At 37.8% G+C, this 18,917-nt stretch overlaps 1 protein-coding gene across 1 annotated transcript in view; it reads right to left on the minus strand.

The window, feature by feature from the left end:
* LOC121738588 overlaps positions 1-18,917 on the minus strand; it is a 257,205-nt gene that overhangs the window by 12,530 nt on the left and 225,758 nt on the right. The window contains exons 11-18 of the mRNA XM_042130748.1: positions 10,656-10,750; positions 3,818-4,060; positions 2,950-3,091; positions 2,451-2,602; positions 1,930-2,033; positions 1,411-1,571; positions 785-1,048; positions 183-385 (exon numbers count right to left, since the gene is read on the minus strand). Of these exons, the coding sequence (XP_041986682.1) occupies positions 183-385; positions 785-1,048; positions 1,411-1,571; positions 1,930-2,033; positions 2,451-2,602; positions 2,950-3,091; positions 3,818-4,060; positions 10,656-10,750 (1,364 nt within the window). The remainder of the gene's footprint in view (positions 1-182; positions 386-784; positions 1,049-1,410; positions 1,572-1,929; positions 2,034-2,450; positions 2,603-2,949; positions 3,092-3,817; positions 4,061-10,655; positions 10,751-18,917) is intronic.

Consider the following 18,917-nt stretch of genomic DNA (forward strand, 5'->3'; position numbering starts at 1 on the left):
AGACTCTTGACTCGGAGGTCGTTGATTCGATTCCCGCGTTGGAAAAATATTATTTCCAAGTTTGGTTAGGACGATGCAGGCCGATCATCTGATTGTATGACAAGTAAGATGATCTATGCGTCGGATGAACATGTAAAAGTCGGTCTTGGTCCCGAAAATATACGACTACGTGTTGTACCTACCTGTATCCATCCCCTGCCCTGTCCGCACGGCTCGTTCGCCGGCGGTACAAGCGCCGTGTTCGCGAACGCCGCGGCGAGCGTTCGACCATGTGACGTCACGAGGCGCGTGCGCAATGCCCCCCGCGCCGCCCATCGCCCCCGCACTGCCCAACGCGTCTCTGTTGTGGGGAGCGGCACCACGTGCGATACGTTTACGTATTTCACTGGAACCGTTTCAGTTGATTAAGGGCGTGAGATTTTATAATCCAATAAATATTATTTGAATTATGAGTTTTTTTCTTAATAGTGGACTTGAATTGACTCAGATACTATTTAATTTTGAAATTGAAACACTATTTAATTTAAAAACAGGCCAACAATCATAATTCCTAATAGTCGATATATAATAATAACACAATAAGAAAGTGTGTCTATATATTTGTTTGTCTATGCATCTTCTCGCTTAAGCCACTGAATTACTGAATTAATTGTGACAATGTTTTGTGACTCAAAAAAGAATTACAGATAATTTTCATACAGAAAAAAAAATACATTTTGATTAAAAGACATTTCTGCACAATCTCTCAAAAACCTAAAAAATACTGACATCTTCAAAAACTAACCAGTTTCATAATGAGCAAAGAATCCAACGCCCGTGACATTTTCCCCGGTCTTCAGTCGGAGTCTCATCATCTCTGACGTGGAGACGAAGAGCCCGTTGGTGACGATGGTGGGATCCAGGAAAGGCCTGATGGGAGCCTTCTGAGGGTCCACCTGGATCTCCAGGTAGCTGTCTCCGGGTGCTGATGTAGGATCAACCGGCATACCGTTCTCGAATTTTCCATACCCGAAGTCGTAGAAGCTGATGTTGAGGAATACGCGCTTGCCTGGAATGGAAAATTTGTTCATCGTTAAAATTACTAAAACAACGTGTCTTTGGAAGTTTTACTTATAATGTTTACACATTTTTTTATCTATTCAATAGTCAAGCTGTTGGTTATTGTTAACTATATTTGCCTAAATAGTTGTTAATAGCACGAATACCAAATACATTTTATTCTTGTATATCTTACCGGTCGGTGCTAATATATCAATAGTACAGTCGAGTCCTGGCAGCAGCAGGTGGGGTAGTGGGGGCTGGACACCACATCTTTCCTCGCCGTGACGGTCTGGGCCATCTCCACCGCGCTCCAGTCGAGGAGGAAACCAGTGCCTTGCATGCTGCGGAAGGTAATGAAATATAACTTACCAGTCGGTGCCAAAATATCAATAGTACAGTCGAGTCCCGGCAGCAGGAAGTTGGGGTAGTGGGGGCTGGACACCACACCCTCCCTCGCGGTGAGCGTCTGTGACGGACACCCGACCATCTCCACCGCGCTCCAGTCCAGGAGGAAACCGGTGCCTTGCGTGCTGTGGAAGGTAATGATACCATTATTTTTGTTGCGATTCTTTTCACAGAATATTTGGTAACGTCATTTCATAAGTGGGTACCTATTAGTTATTTGACTAATAATTTATTAAAACTACAAAATGATTATCTCACAAATATCAAAAACGTAATCCACGGACGTAAAATTATACGTCCGTGACCGTATCACTGAACGGCTTCTTCAAAATGCTTCAATTCCTCGGGACGTTCCAATGTGAATTGACTCTGGGGTCATAACCGCAGCTCTAATATACAGCTACAGTAGGTTTGAAATATTATATACTGTAGCCTTGTAGCCTTGTTATTCGATTCGTTCGTTGTATGTTTGTATGAACTCACTTGTAGTCGGAGTGGAAGTGTACCACCGCGGTGTTGTCGGTGGCGACCCAGCGCGTCTCGCCCACCGTGCCGCAGTACCGAGACGACTTCTGCTCGTCGCGTAACTGAAATATGACGTTGGAAGACTATAGAGAATTTGTATAGAGGAAAAAAAATCGGCCAAGTGCGAGTCGGACTCGCGCACGAAGGGTTCCGTACTGTTATAGAGCAAACATAGTCCAAAAATTGTGTTTTTGTATGGGAGCACCCCTTAATTTTTTATTTTATTTTAATATTATTCTTAAATATTGAAGTAGACATAATAATTAAGGCCTTTGTGAAAATATCAAGTGCCTACCTGTTCGGACATTAGGAAACGTACTGAAATGCATTCTGGACTGATTTTTGGACCGACGATCTAAACACCAAGCGGGTACGCGGCGGACCGTGGACATACACCCAGTAGTCCAGGTTGCTGTTATACGGACTGGGATGGTTCGGGCTGCTGAGTACTCCTGGTAACATTATTGAGAGTCGCTCACCTCAATAAAGTCATAGAGGCAGTCGTTCTGGTACTCAAGGTCTATCACCCTGGAGACGAAAACGAGGCGCGTGTGCGGCGGACCGTGGACGTATACCCAGTAGTCCAGGTCACTGTCGTACGGGCTAGGATGATTGGGGCTGCTGAGTACTCCTGGTGATAGAAATTATTTTATTTATTTAATAGAACCTTCATTCTGTTTTAGGCTTTGGGTAAATTCCGGCGAGAAGGACCGGCGTGACACATTGCAAAGAAATGACTGTAGTAAGTAAAATTTCTCGAACCAGCCAAGTTTGGTAGGCCAGGATAATATTACAAGAAAACCGCTAGAAGTACGTATATCTATAAAAGCTAACATCAGAGTCTCCAGCTAAGTAACGATCACAATTCACAGATTATAATATAATTTCAGAGTCCAAAAAAATATTGGTGGCTTATAACTTTCGTTCTCTTTATGGTTATTCCCAATAGCAACTATGGAATAATCTAGGCAACCCTACCAGTAGTGCCATGTACGGTGTGGTTTTTCACCACGTGCTCGGGGTTGAGGCGGCGGCGGCAGACGTAGCCGCCGGGGGCGGAGCACCGCCGCGCCGCCCAGTACAGGCCACCGGGCTGCGACGGCACGGGGGAGGATTTCCACTGAAATACGGTAGGTACTATCAGTTCTGGCTGGATGTTGCGTTAGGTGTTGTTTTTGTAAATTATATGTGTAAAATTAGGGGGGCGAACGAGCCAACGGGTCACCTCATGGAAAGCAACTACTGTCGCCCATGGACACTTGCAACATTAGAAGAATTTCTCGTTCCTTTGCCTTAAGTGGGGAGTGAGGCATCATGGGGTTTTAGTAAATCCCATAGGGAGTTCCATATTATACCCCAGCCGATGTCCCCAATCCCAAGATCCGATAAGCATTTCCCCATGTAAAAAATGATATGATATGAAGTTTGATAGAAAAAGCCCTAATCATCAGATCAAAATGTATGGAATGAAATGAAATGATATGAGTGGAATGTCGATTGCATATTATCGAACATTTACGTGGCAATTTCATACACTTTGACTGGGGGATCTTCTTTTAATTGAAACATCTAAATTCCGAGGCGCACATTTCAGAATGAATAACTGAATACGTGGCGGAATAGTAATTATTAAAGCTTTATTATTATGTTTACGAAAACGGCGTGCTTTTACCGCGGAAGATTTTTATTTGATGTATTACATAATATTAGTAGGAGTGCTTAAAAAGGAACTAAGGTGAGTAATATTATGTTAAGGTTAGGTTAGGTTAGCCTTTGTGTAAAATGGTTTAATATATTATATTTACAGACCAATAAATAAATAGACATGAACTATACTAGTAATCACCTGTACACCCAAACAAACGTCCTCTGCCTCCTCAGTATCATTATATGGGGGCCACGCTTGGTACTCAGTGGCGGAGCCATCCACCCACTTCAGTGCCGGTTCTCCCTCGGTGCCCAGTTGCCCACCGAGCCAGTACACGGCGCCAGCGCTGTAGTCACTGCTCTGTCTGATGCCGGATACTACGAACCTCTCTTCATCAGCAGAATGGATGGAGGACAGATGCATGTTCAGGCCTTCGCATACCTGAAAATATACTTAGTATTAATATTTATTATTTAACATAATACATGTATACTAAAGTAATATTTATATAAAATATGATGATTATTGATAATAACGAGAACTAATTTTTAGTTCTCGTTATTATCAAATTTTTTGTGAGTTTTAAAGGTCCTACGGGAAAAGTAGCAAAGCTATGTTTATGATTATGATTTGCCGTTATCGTAGCAGTAATTGTAGTAGCACTGCTACGATTATTACGTTTGCTACGTACGAGCTACGTTATCGTAGCAGTAATTGTAGTAGCACTGCTACGATTATTACGTTTGCTACGTACGAGCTACGTTATCGTAGCAGTAATTGTAGTAGCACTGCTACGATTATTACGTTTGCTACGTACGAGCTACGTTATCGTAGCAGTAATTGTAGTAGCACTGCTACGATTATTACGTTTGCTACGTACGAGCTACGTTATCGTAGCAGTAATTGTAGTAGCACTGCTACGATTATTACGTTTGCTACGTACGAGCTACGTTATCGTAGCAGTAATTGTAGTAGCACTGCTACGATTATTACGTTTGCTACGTACGAGCTACGTTATCGTAGCAGTAATTGTAGTAGCACTGCTACGATTATTACGTTTGCTACGTACGAGCTACGTTATCGTAGCAGTAATTGTAGTAGCACTGCTACGATTATTACGTTTGCTACGTACGAGCTACGTTATCGTAGCAGTAATTGTAGTAGCACTGCTACGATTATTACGTTTGCTACGTACGAGCTACGTTATCGTAGCAGTAATTGTAGTAGCACTGCTACGATTATTACGTTTGCTACGTACGAGCTACGTTATCGTAGCAGTAATTGTAGTAGCACTGCTACGATTATTACGTTTGCTACGTACGAGCTACGTTATCGTAGCAGTAATTGTAGTAGCACTGCTACGATTATTATGTTTGCTACGTACGAGCTACGTTATCGTAGCAGTAATTGTAGTAGCACTGCTACGATTATTACGTTTGCTACGTACGAGCTACGTTATCGTAGCAGTAATTGTAGTAGCACTGCTACGATTATTACGTTTGCTACGTACGAGCTACGTTATCGTAGCAGTAATTGTAGTAGCACTGCTACGATTATTACGTTTGCTACGTACGAGCTACGTTATCGTAGCAGTAATTGTAGTAGCACTGCTACGATTGTTATGTTTGCTACGTACGAGCTACGTTATCGTAGCAGTAATTGTAGTAGCACTGCTACGATTATTATGTTTGCTACGTACGAGCTACGTTATCGTAGCAGTAATTGTAGCAGCACTGCTACGATTATTATGTTTGCTACGTACGAGCTACGTTATCGTAGCAGTAATTGTAGCAGCACTGCTACGATTATTATGTTTGCTACGTACGAGCTACGTTATCGTAGCAATAATCATCAACGTAGCTTTTAAACAACCCTACAATATATTGAATATCGGTTTACTGTTGTCCTTAGTATTCATAAAGTAAGCAGGTTATGTTTAATCCAGAGTTAACTTTTACTCAAATAAACAATCTACTATTTAACAAAACAATTTGACGGGTGTTTTAATTTCCAAACCAATATCACAGTATAGCAATATTAATATGTCATATTGCTATACTGTGCCAATATTATGTAGCGAAGATAAAAAACGGGCTTTACTATCGCGTAGAAGGGTTGTTAATAATTTAGGTGGAAAAGCAATGTTTGGCGAGGGCAAGGCGGGCTGTCAATTTGTGTAATGTACACACGATCAAATTCACACCCGCCCAAACCCTAGTTCGACATACGCTCAACAAAATAGTGAATATTGGTCTTATTCCTTATACGCAAAATAACACGTGCCGTTTTGTTTGCGTAAAACAATGTATATATGCCTCGAATACAGTTTCGTTAGTACGATACATTATGGGTACCATATTTTATAGTAAAATAATCGAGCTTTTTAATGTTACAAGATCACACCTGCGGCTCTGTTGCTTCAAAATGCTTTTATCTCATGGGAACCGTAAAAATTTCCGGGTAAAAAGTGTCGTATGTCCTTACCCAGGAGGCCAGGACTCAAATTATCTCAGTACTATATTTAAGAAAAATCGGTTTAGCGGTTTGGGCGTGAAGAGGTTATAGACAGATGGACATATGGATTAATTTCCCTTATTTTTGTTATCTTTTTATCTAAAAGAAAGGACGAAGGTTCCGTATATTGTATTAGCTTAATTTAAAGCTATTAAAATTATAAAATACTACATGTATATATAAAATACTCATTGATACGTGGGAGAGCCATGCTTCGGCACGAATGGGCCGGCTCGACCGGAGAAATACCACGTTCTCACAGAAAACCAGCGTAAAACAGCGCTTGCGCTGTGTTTCGCCGAGTGAGTGAGTTTACCGGAGGCCCAATCCCCTACCATAGTCTACCTATTACCCTATTCACTCTTAAAATGCCGGCAACGCACCTGCAGCTCTTCTGATGCTGCGGGTGTCCATGGGAGACGGAAGTTGCTTTCCATTGTGACCCGTTTGCTCGTTTGCCCCCTTATTTCATAAAAAAAATTAATACAGCGTAAACACGACTCAATATTTCTTTATGAGCATACAAGCGTCGATTTTTATGATTCATAATAAATATACCCTGTTTACTACCGAGCTTGTTCGCGTCTAATGGGGCGTTTATCATAAATATCTCGTACACGAGTTACGAGTATCACAATAAACACCAAAATATGTGTCATTACCGAAGATAACTTTTATAAAGGTCTAGAATATAGATGATGCCTGCAACTCCGTTGTGCCGAGGTCCTTAAATCGCGTGGAGGCCTTTTTTTCTGGGATAAAAAGTATCCTATTTTCCGTCCCGGTTCAGTGGTTTGGGCGTGATAGATAACAGACACATTTTCCCATTTATAATATTGGTATGGACGGATATCATTATATACTCAGTTAGGAGTATCACAATAAACACAAAATATGTGTCATTACGAAGACGAACTTTATGAACGACTAAAGATGATTCGCGCCGAAACTCGTTTGTCGCGCGGAAACCGTATCTAATAGAATAAAAAATTCTTTATTTGTACAACTTAAAACTAAACTTAAACTTTAAAAAACACAATACAAGATGTTAGTGTAAACACCGTTATCCTTGAAACCACCAAATGAGCCCGTCAAAATGAACAACTTTTCTATGAGAACAATACCCATACAAATTGTTGATCCGGGCATCAGTATGTGTACGAAGACGGCTTTTTCTTGAGTTCCCAGCATTGTTCTCATAGAAAATGTTGTTCATTTCGACGGGCTTATTTGATGGTTTCAAGTATAACGGTGTTTACACTAACACACTGTATAGGAAAACTATGTACAAATAGGCGATCTTACTTACATCTAACAGAAGTTTCTGCCAGACAACCTATAATTTCAAATACAATAAAAAATTATAAGAATATAGTTAATATTATATTTTATCGCAACAACGCCTCCGTGGTCTAGTGGTTAGAGCGTCGCTCTCGACTCCGGAGGTCGTGGGTTCGAATCCCGCGTTGGAAACATGTTATTTCCAAGTTTGGTTAGGACAATGCAGGCTGATCACCTGATTGTCTGACAAGTGAGATGATCCATGCGTCGGATGGGCATGTAAAAAGTCGGTCCCTGCGCCTGATCTCTCGCCAGTCGTGTCGGTCTTCGGTCCCACTGGGTTATGAGAGTAAAGGAATAGAGAGTGCTCTTGTGTACTGCGCACACACTTGGGCACTATAAAATTACTCCTGCGTACCTGGTCTGGTTTCAATGAAACCGGCCACCGTCACCGAAACCGGTGTGGGGAGTATTATTATTATTATTATTATTATTATGTTTGTGTAAGGTATTCCTTGCTCACGGGCAATTAAATCCCGGACCTTTGGAAGGCATGCGTAGGGCCGAAGCCAACACGTAGAGGCTCGTTACACAGTTTTAATCTAAATGTTATGTGACACTGGCCGGCGACTCTCCCTGTCCGCACTATGGGAGTACAACCAAGGAGAGCCAGCGGCCAGTGTAGGACTATTACAGGGAATGGATATTAGAAATGATACCGGGCTATGGGGTGAGGTGCTAGTGGACTGGGTAACTGGAACTATGGAAGGGCTATGGCGTCTGCCGATACAACGTGGAAACATGTATCATAAAGTTGGCAGACGGTGACTCGCCAACTCTTTGAATGGGCCCCTCAAAATGGTCGCACGCACGGTGCACCGAGGCGGCAACATTGACAGAGCGGCTTGAGGCAGGAGATGTGTCGCTGGACTTTAAACGACGATCATTTGCACCCTCAGAAGGTCCCATCACGTCGCCCACTCGCCACTTACGCTTCACATCCTTCCTCCGAGCCGAAGCTCTTGCGACTCCACTCTCACCGGCCGGTTAAGGCAAGGCAGAGGTAGGGCCTGATTCTCCGTCAGTGTTCACTCCGGCCGGCCGGTGAAGGCAAGCCAGAGATGGAGAACAGGGGCTTCCCTGGGAGCACTCGGGTTCGTGGGGTCGCTACTCCCCAACAGCTCGCCACGAGCTGCCCTGCGGGCTTATTATTATTATCGCAACAAATTTTTTTTATTTATTATTATTATTATTATCGCAACAAAAACTTTCCTATGTCCTTTCCTGTCTCTTAAAGTATATTCACTTCTTCATACTAAAATTCATCTTAATCGGTTCAGCTGCTAAGAAAGATGTAACACAATACATATGGACAGATATACATACATATTTACATTATTATTAGTGTGAAAATAAGGATCTACCTCAAGTATACCGTATGCGTTAAGCAGATTGTGGTTATGCACAAGTATAAAGTTTGATGGTCGGAATTGAATAGTTTAATGCAGTTTTATTCTATATTCCAAGTTTTATTTTCCGGAAAATGTACCGGCATAACTTAAAGTAGTCGTAAACTGTCTTTATTTTTATAGTGGCTAAAAGAGCGAGTATGCTAGGAGGATTTAAACACAAAAAAAAAAATAATAAAAGAAACGTAATATTAATAGGATAAAGTTATAGCATAACTACAAGTATTATTAATGCTAAGTACTCACATTCGGTTTTGCTCGATAGTTTTACTCCAAATCGAGTAATAATTACTATGTGGGCCGCAAAACTCACAGCTCGAAGGCTCGCATCGAGCCGGCTCGTTGGAACTAAATAGATCGATTTAGAATAAAACTATCGAGCAACGCTGAATGTGTGGACGAAATCCCGAGCTGCGGGTTTTGCTCGACGTTATTTCTCGATCGAGCCAAACCGTATGTGAGTACATAACATAAGAAAGTAAGAATCAGCTTAGTGAATATAATGATTTAAATCTATACTTAATATTGAAAAATGCATAAGTGTCTGTCTGTGTGTCTGTTACCTCTACGCATATAGCACAGCACGACTTTCGATGAAAGGCATTTAACTACATTGACTTCCGGAAAAGGACATATTAGGACAGTTTTATTTTATTTATTAGGGAAACAAACAAGTACACAAAGAAATTACAGAAGAAATTACATAAAAAACACTTAAAATAAACAATAGTATACTCCACTAAGTTTTCACTACGGAAAAATGTACAGTTATCATAATTTCTGCGTGAACCGAGTTGCGAGAAAATTCTATCGCAATAAAAAATATATTGCAAAAGCCCACGGTGGAAATTATCCGGGCAATCGCACGGAATGTAATTTGTCGCGCTATTAGCTCGGCCCAACGCCGTCTGTCCGATGACAACTTCCCTATCAATAAAATCAAGGTGATATTGATACTGAAGTGATATATTTTTTTCGTTGTTAGTCCTTTTATACCCATACTTACATACTTAATATAATAAATTATGTGAAAATGGCTGTGAACCGATTTTACTGAAATTTTTTATGGAGTCCCGGGAAAGGAAAGTGTATGGTTATCGCGTGATAAACTTGGACTGTAGAATTGAGCAATTTTACCGTCCAACGAAAGAAAAAAAGAAAACAAATACCTAAATGAAAAAAATAATAAAAGCATTGTTATAGGGGTGTAATGCGATGTTATGTCTTCCATCGGCGTATCCCCCGTGGTCATAACTTTTCAATTTATTCATTTCCTGGGAGTTTCAACATTTCAGTTCCTCACAAGGAATAAGTAAACAAAGGAGTATTAAATATTTTATGGACGCGCAGAGGCTCCGCAAAATACTGAATAAATAACGCATTGGATTTTTAATGTAATATGTACAAGAAGATAGTTTTCTACCTGTTGCTATGTAAGTGTAGAAAACATGAGCAAAAGTGGTAAGTAATAATTCGGTGGTATATACGTTTTATAGTAATGTTTCAAAAACTGAGGTACACAATATTAAATGACATATAGTAGACCATATTCATACATACAATACCCTCAAAAACTACACGCACACATAAGCATGATTTCAGATAACTCAAATAGAATTTCAGGTAAGTTATCTCTGTGTTAAAATATTCTCTTTTAGCATTGCCATATTTTAGGATATAATACACCTTAGTACGATCGCAAATTACAAGTTTTTTTTTCAGTTCAGTCTTGTTGCTATTGTCATACAGTTTAAAATAGTAAAATAGTTTACCTGTTTAGCGGTAGACCATGAAGCCTTCGGATAACCGGAGATGAGGTAGCAGTAGCCGTTGTACAACACTTGTTTCACGTCCATACACGATTGGGCTGAAAAGATACACATACTATTAATAAAATGATATATAATACCAGGCTTAGTTTTCTGCTGTAATATTTGGGAGAACACGCAAGCTGAATTCGCGCGCCCAGAAAACATGCATGTCTGAACGCGCCCTTACACCGCAAAGACAGCAGTGGAGTTAATGTTTCTACTAATAAGTAAAGTGAATTAATTAGTCACCACTTATACTGAGTAGGGGAAACCAGTTGCCGACCGAACTCTGATCGAAACGATCGATCGAACTCATTTGCCGCCCTATGTCTTAAATACACCAAAAGTACACAACTGACTTACACTAACGACCGTAGTCAAAATTATTAAATAACTACTTAACTCTAATTTAATGAAAAGTTTTTTGAAGAATATAGTTTATACCAAAATATCCATAAAGTTAAGTAATATAACTAAATCACAAAATGCGGACGTCAGAGACGTACACTCAGTACCTAAAGTCCTTGAGCCAATTTAACCTATTTTATTACCGAATAATATATAAAATGTATATAATGTATAACCGAAAAATAAGAGCAACATAGTATAGAAAAACTAGCTCCAGTTGTAAAAAACAAAGTGGCTATACTCCACTCGGGCTAACTTGTCGCCAGCGGTCATTGACCCCCTGTAAAAAAACCTGCCACTTTCCACATAAATCGCCATTGACAATGAAATGTCAGATATTGTCAATCGTGATTTTATATGGAAAATGACAAGTTTTTGACAGGCAGTCAATGACCGCTAGCGACAAGTTAGCCCGAGTGGAGTATAGATACGGTCTCGTCTAAACGTATTACTCTGATTTCGTGTTTTTTACCCAGTTGCTGTTTTGTTGACTTTCTCTAATTTTGCTTGTGACATGCACAAACGGTTTTGATAACTAGTTTGTGTTGTATTGTTACTAGACTTAGGGCATGTTTCACCACTTACACATTTGACAGATTATCCATACTTTATCTGTCAAGTTAAGTTGTGGGTAAACTATCCGGCTCTTATCAAGTAATGGTGAAATGTTAATTTACAATAACACGCCATTTTTACGCCACAAATTAAATTGAAACTTTATTAATAACATAAAAAAAAATATTTTTATTGAAAAACCAATGCCGCTTTATGTAGCCCGGCGCAGCTCGTTTGAGCTTTGGGGAGGGTTCTGTACCGTTATAGAGCGAAAGTAGGGCAAAATGTTTTTTTTTGGGTGACAGTCTTATATATATATATATATATATATATATATATATATATATATATATATATAAGACTGTCACCTTTGAATTTTATATATATTATAGCAGACATCAAAGTCTCAGTAATAGGGTCCCGTTTTTACCCTTTGGGTACAAAATCCTAAAATGAAGGATAATACAATAGTTCTATTAAATTTATTGATATTGTAGCAAAACACTGCAAATTAATTTCTGATTGTATTTACTAGAATCTGATTTGAAAAACTTATTATTTTTAATTTTGAATTTATAATATTATACTTTTTTTATAACACATTTTGTGTATAATTCACGAATTGCAAAATTTGTGGATGAGCGTATTTCACCATCAAACAATAGTTTGGCCAGATTATATAAATGTAATTTTTTCATGAATAATCTATAATAATAAATCTATCACTACCGCATTATTTTTAAGACTTACGTTGTAAAAGGCACATGAAAACTGACACCAATTTCACGCCCACAAAAAGGCTTCTCCGATTCGTCGAACCCATCAATTTTTCAATTTCCATATATTACAGAAACATGAATAAACATCCAATATTTGTTGTGGAATCGTTTTGTTGGAATAATTTGATTATAAATTTTTAGTTCTGTTATTGTTTGACAAGATGTTATTTACTGGCCAAAATTGGGGATCTGCGGTGCTGAAAAATGAATATTTATTTGGGACTGCGGTAAATATTGAGGTAAGTAATAGAAAATGTTTCTTATTAAAACTCTCTTAGAAAATGGTTGAAAGTGTAGTTGTTATTTCTTGTGTATGTTTGCAGTTTGTCTCTATCTCTCTGTCGAAATATTAATTATTATTGCTCTATCTATTAAAACTCGTAGATCTACGATGGCTATTTATAATAAAACTGTAGAAATGACAATTCTGTACATTAAATATATCCAAAAAATAATAAGCGACGGCTGTTACTACATCGCTATAGGAGCCAAAACTGTGGTTAGTTTTTTGTCTGTCTGTCTGTCTGCCTGTCTGTCTGTATGTTTGTTCCAGCATCACACGAAAACTACTGATCCGATTTGAATGCGGTTGTCGCAGATATATTTTTCTTCTTCCAAATTAACATCTGGTGTACAAAAATTTTTCCTCCCACCTCTCTAAGGGGTCAAAAGAAGGGGCAAGATTTTGTACCAAACTTTTTTCTTTAACACGAAAACTACTGATCGGATTTGAATACGGTTTTCGCAGATATATTTATCTTCTTCCAACTTAACATCTGGTGTATAAAATTTTCCCCCCTCACCCCTCTAACGACCGTTCCCAATATTCAATCTATCTCTGGTTTGACATACAACCGATCGCAGCTAACATTGAATTGACATAAAATATATGTCTCTAATGTCTAATGTGAGCTATTCCTATCTCTAGTAGGGCAAAACCTGAGATAGATCAAATATTGGGAACGACCGTAAGAGGACCAAAGAGGGGGTCAAAGGGCATTGGGTAACTTTGTATGGACCTGTGGCGTCAATTTTTTTTCCAGCGGCCAGGGATAAAACCATAACTATTTTGTAGCACTACATTAGAGAAACGTATATTAGTAATAAAAATTGTTCTAAGTAATATCGGAGCTGAGCTACGATTATTTTAGTAAGTATATTTATTTTTGCATCTTATGTTCCCAAAATCAATAGTAATTAACTAATAAAAAGTTACTTTATGGAGCTATCCTTAACAAACAGGCGTAGAAAGGGTATATTAATCTGTTGGATATATATTTCTCACTAACTATTGCCCACGACTTGTCCGCGTCAAATATGAATAATTTTTCATACATATTTCCACACTGGGTTTAACTCTCGTCCGACTAACTTGAGACTATATTTCATTAGACAGTGGTTTTCAAAGGGCCGGATGCAATATTAGGCAATTATAATTATTGTTCTTGTGTATTAATGTGTTGTGGGTAAAATGACTCTTGGGTGTTGTTCCCATAATATAATGTCGATTATTTCCACTGTTTAGCGAATTTTGCAGAATGCAAAGTAGTATGATGCCCGACGCTACCAGCTTTCGGCAGAATTTTCAGTCCTCTTTAATCTACTTCCCGACTCATTATAGAAGTACAGCTGCAGGAATGTTTTATATATAGCTGTCCTAGTGAACTTTGTGTCACTTTAAAACCCTTCCTGGACTTCTACGAATATTTTATGACTAAAATCAGCCCAATCCGTTCAGCCGTTTTCTTGTTTTAGCGTGACTAACACATTTGAAAATCCTTTTTTATTTTTACTAGCTGTCCCGGTGAACTTCGTGTCACTTTAAAACCTTCCCTGGATTTCTACGATTATTTTAAGACTAAAATCAACCCAATCAGTTCTGCCGTTTTCGAGTTTTAGCGCGACTAACACATTTGAAAATCCATTTTTATATATAAGATATACTTATGAGAAGATTAACAATTTACTTACACAAAAAATATGAAAAAATCTAAAATATTTAGGAAATTCGAGAAAAAATGGATTTGCATTTTTTTGCAAAAGCAAAATAAATAGTTAAAAAAACTCATTAAATGACGGCGCAGCGCGTATATTGTATGTTCAATGATTAAGTATTCTCTAAAATGTACGAATATCTAAAATCTATACTAATATTATAAAGCGGAAGAGTTTGTTTGTTTGTTTGTTTGTTTGAACGCGCTAATCTCAGGAACTACTGGTCCGATTTGAAAAATTCTTTCAGTGTTAGATAGCCCATTTATCGAGGAAGGCTATAGGCAATATTTTATCACGCTAAGACATTAGTCTTAGCGTGACACATTTTCCTCTATTTCTTCGCTCCTATTAAGGAGCGAAGAAATAGAGGAAAATGTGGAAAAATCTATACTAATATTATAAAGCGGAAGAGTTTGTTTGTTTGAACGGGCTAGTCTTAGGAACTACTGGTCCGATTTGAAAAATTTTTTCAGTGTTACATAGCCCATTTATCGAGGAAGGCTATAGGCTATATTTTATCACGCTATAACTAATAGGAGCGAAGAAATAGAGGAAAATGTGGAAAAAAAACCGGGGGAAAATTATTTGAAAGGGCTTATTTGAACGCGCTAATCTCAGGAACTACTGGTCCGATTTGAAAAATTCGTTCAGTGCTAGATAGCCCATTTATTGAGGAAGGCTATAGGCTATATTTTATCACGCCAATATGAATAGGAGCTAAGAAATAGAGAAAAGAGTGGAAAAAACGAGGGAAATTATTTGGAAGGGCTTATTTGAACGCGCATATAAAGCGGAAGAGTTTGTTTGTTTGTTTGTTTGAATGTTTTGAAAGTAAACACCTCTTGAAAGGCGGCCGTTTGGGCATTTTGCTTGCCCCTGGATCTTTCGATCTCCCTTCTGCCGCCCGCGCCATCGCCAGTCCGAAATGAAAAGCAATTGTTTTTTTTTTAAGATAAAAGTGTGCTGTGTGCTCTTTGCCATTTATTACCTACTTCAATGAATCAAGTTCAAGACAAATGGACAAATGCTTCGACCCAAGTTCTACAGCAGCTTGTGATAATAAATTGACATAAAGTCTTATATAATCAAATCATAAAGTATCCATTCGGAAGATTCGTTTCAATACGGTCACAGGTAAAATGAAACGAAAACACACCGTGTGTTACTTTGCTGATTGAAACGAGCACACAGGGTTAGAAAAACAACCACAATGCAATGTCACGTTACAGTTCGAACACCGGAAAAACTTTCCCCATATTTTTCTAGTAAATAACTTTCTGTAACATGCTATTGAAGTTTTACTAACGCGATAAAAGGACCTAAAATAGTAGTTTTCAATGCCATTTTATATTTAAAGTAGTTTTAGGTTTGAATTACTTAAAAGTAGGCAAATTCTAACTAAATCGGTTATCTAAATATGATAGTCTGTTACCTGTTCATGCCCGAACCACTACAGCTGATTTCCGTACACAAAGCGTAAAAACGGGACCCTATCACTAAGACTTAGATGTCTGTCCGTCTGTCCGTATGTATGTCATTCGGCTGTATCGCAAGAACCGCTATAAAAAAAAAAAAAGCTAGACATCTGAAATTTTCACAGATTCTGTTGCCGCTATAACAACAAATACTAAAAATAAGATAAAGTTAATATTTAAGGGGGGCTCCCATACAAGAAACGGTTTTTTTGGCTTTTTTTGCTCGTAATCAATAACGGTAATAGTAAGTCACTTGAAATTTTCACAAAATTCTTAATTATATTTGCACTTCAATAATTAATAATAAAATTAAAATACAGTCAATTTTTAAGGGGGGCTCCCATACAAAAAACACAATTTTTTGTCTACTTTCACTCTATACCGATACGGAACCCTTCGTGCTCGAGGCCGACTCGCACTTGGCCGATTATTTTAAGTAAAGCACGGTTGAACTACATTTTAGCAGAAAGTTCTTCCGTAACTGTTAGAATGCTCTATTCTAAGTTTTGTTTTATTTTGTTTTACGTACGAAGGGATTGACATTTTCGTAAGAGAATCCCTATAAATAAATAAAGATAAAAAAAATACTGTATACAGTTGTGCAATCATGATGGCCATCGTGGTTTTCCATCAAAAGCAAAAGCAAAATCTAACAGTAAGTTCTGTTACATTAATTAGGCGCTTTAGCGTAATGAAAGTCAACCTCAGATACTAACGATACCGACACCTAAATCAAAAATATCCTGCACAAATGAGTTTAATTTTAAACCAATGTTAGCTGAACTAAATAAAATAAACAGTGGCTATCGATTGATCGAAAACCGTCGAGTCAGGCCTAAAATAGGAATTAGGTTATGCAATCAAGGTAGTTAGCAAATTAGGTTTTGTTGGAGATTAACTGTGCTGGGTGCCGCAGGGATCTATGCTATCGCCTACTTGTTATTGAAACTAAATAGATGATTACACTTCATTGAAAATATTTGAAAAGTGTTAACTATAAATGTTTAATGTGCGTACACTGCTGAGTTTTATTTATACCTTATATCATTATTATATGAAATGAGAAATTAATTTTGTTAATCGAAAAAATATAAAAGAGCAGTTCCCCATAGCACAAACTGCGCCTAGTTAGGAGATTGCAATATTGTTATATTTTTGATTTCATTTAGAATTAAAAGGCTACTAATATTTGCTATGGAATTTCGTTCAGTAGACGTTAAACTTAGAGAAAATTTGTTTGATTGCTTAAAATAAAACAGATGAAGCAGAGTTTTATTCAATGAAGAGGGAAAAGGTATAATTATGCCATGAACGACGGGTCAGTTCACATTGCTACTCGGTTTGCCCGACAAGGAGAAAAAAAATCTTTGTAAATCTAAATTTATGCAGAGCTGTTATATTTTTAATATTTTTGTGCATAAAACCTTAAATCCCTAAACTAATTAACTGAATGTTATGAAAAATAAAACTGTAATAATTTAATGGATTATGAAAAAAAATCGCGAACGCTAAATGAATTTTAGTTAATTAAAGCGACATGTAACTGCAAAATTAATTCTCTCGACTATGTTCCGTGGTCATTATTCGTGCGATAGTGAACTCTAACCCAACGCGTTATGACACAAAATCGAATTAGCATTTAAATATCAACTCGAATGGGATAAAGTTTGAGACATGTGTGGTAAGTTTATTTTCATACGAGGTACATCGAGTTCTAACACAATGTGGTAGAGTTGAAGTTTGCGTGGGCCGGATCCGGCCGAGACTCCTATTGAAAACTAACTTCGTTCTGACCAAGTTGAATTGAAAACATTGTTCTGTATTGATAACTGGATGAAAAAATGAGCGAAGGTACGAAAAGTGTCGAAACAAGGCCTTATTTCATTACTAACCCCTTGAATTATAAAATGATTTACTGTGTAATACAGAACTAACAGTTTAACAATGTTTTATTATTTTCTTAGACTTCAAACTGTTTTTGACGACCTCTTATCTGTGGCTCACTTGGTGGTTGGTGGCGCGTTGGTAGCGCAAGCCGGGGGTCGCGGGTTCGAATCCCGCCTACGGAACAAAAAGTCTTCAATGTTCCTGGGTTTTGGATGTGTATTAAATATATATTATGTATGATATAATAAAAATCTTAAATAATATGTATAATATAAAAGTATTATGTATAATATATTTCCGTTGTCAGGTACCCGTAACACAAGTACTTCAGGTACTTAGCGCGGGGCTAGACTGACTTGGTGTGAAGCGTCCCTAAATATTGTATAATTATTTTCCTTACCTGTGAAGTTTTCTCTTTCCATCAAAAAAACAGACATGGAAACTAGATATACGGCTGAATTGAGAAACCTCAACATTTTTTGAAGTCGGTTAAAAAAGGATAAAATACTCGTAAAATGCTCTAAGCTATGAATTACATTAAGATAAAAATGTTCTAGCAAAATTAAAGCAAAAATACGATGAGTTCTTTAATAAATAATAAATACAAGATCGGCACTCGGTTGCTAAAAAGTATCTGTAGAAGTTAAAAATCCTTCAACAGACCACGTCTTTGTAACAATAAATTATAAGTAAGATTTATGTTGGAAGTTCTGAGCTGAACGTCGGTTTTTGTACCGAAATACTGAAACTGGACTCTCCAGACGTCTCTTTAATTAAAATCTTAATAAATAGAAGCTACGACGTTCGCAAATAATTAGGACTGGCACGAAATAGCTCGTTTGTTGTGAATTGAAATGGAGATAGTGTCAAAAATGTAGGAGACGGAAGTCTTAAGATCAAGACAACTAAAACTTTTCTTAATAAAATAAGGATAACGTTTTTCTGTTCCTGCCCATCACATTTCATTGTGGATTTAGATATGTCGCTGTTTTATAACGAAATACTAAACTTTTTCGGGATTTGATAAATATTGTAAATAGTTTACTTCTTGGCTACGAAGTTATCAAATAGCATGTTCTTCGATGAAATGTAACCTATCTCTATCTAACTTTTATCTATGTAGC

Source organism: Aricia agestis, chromosome Z, assembly GCF_905147365.1.
Source record: "Aricia agestis chromosome Z, ilAriAges1.1, whole genome shotgun sequence".
Lineage (NCBI taxonomy): Eukaryota > Metazoa > Arthropoda > Insecta > Lepidoptera > Lycaenidae > Aricia > Aricia agestis.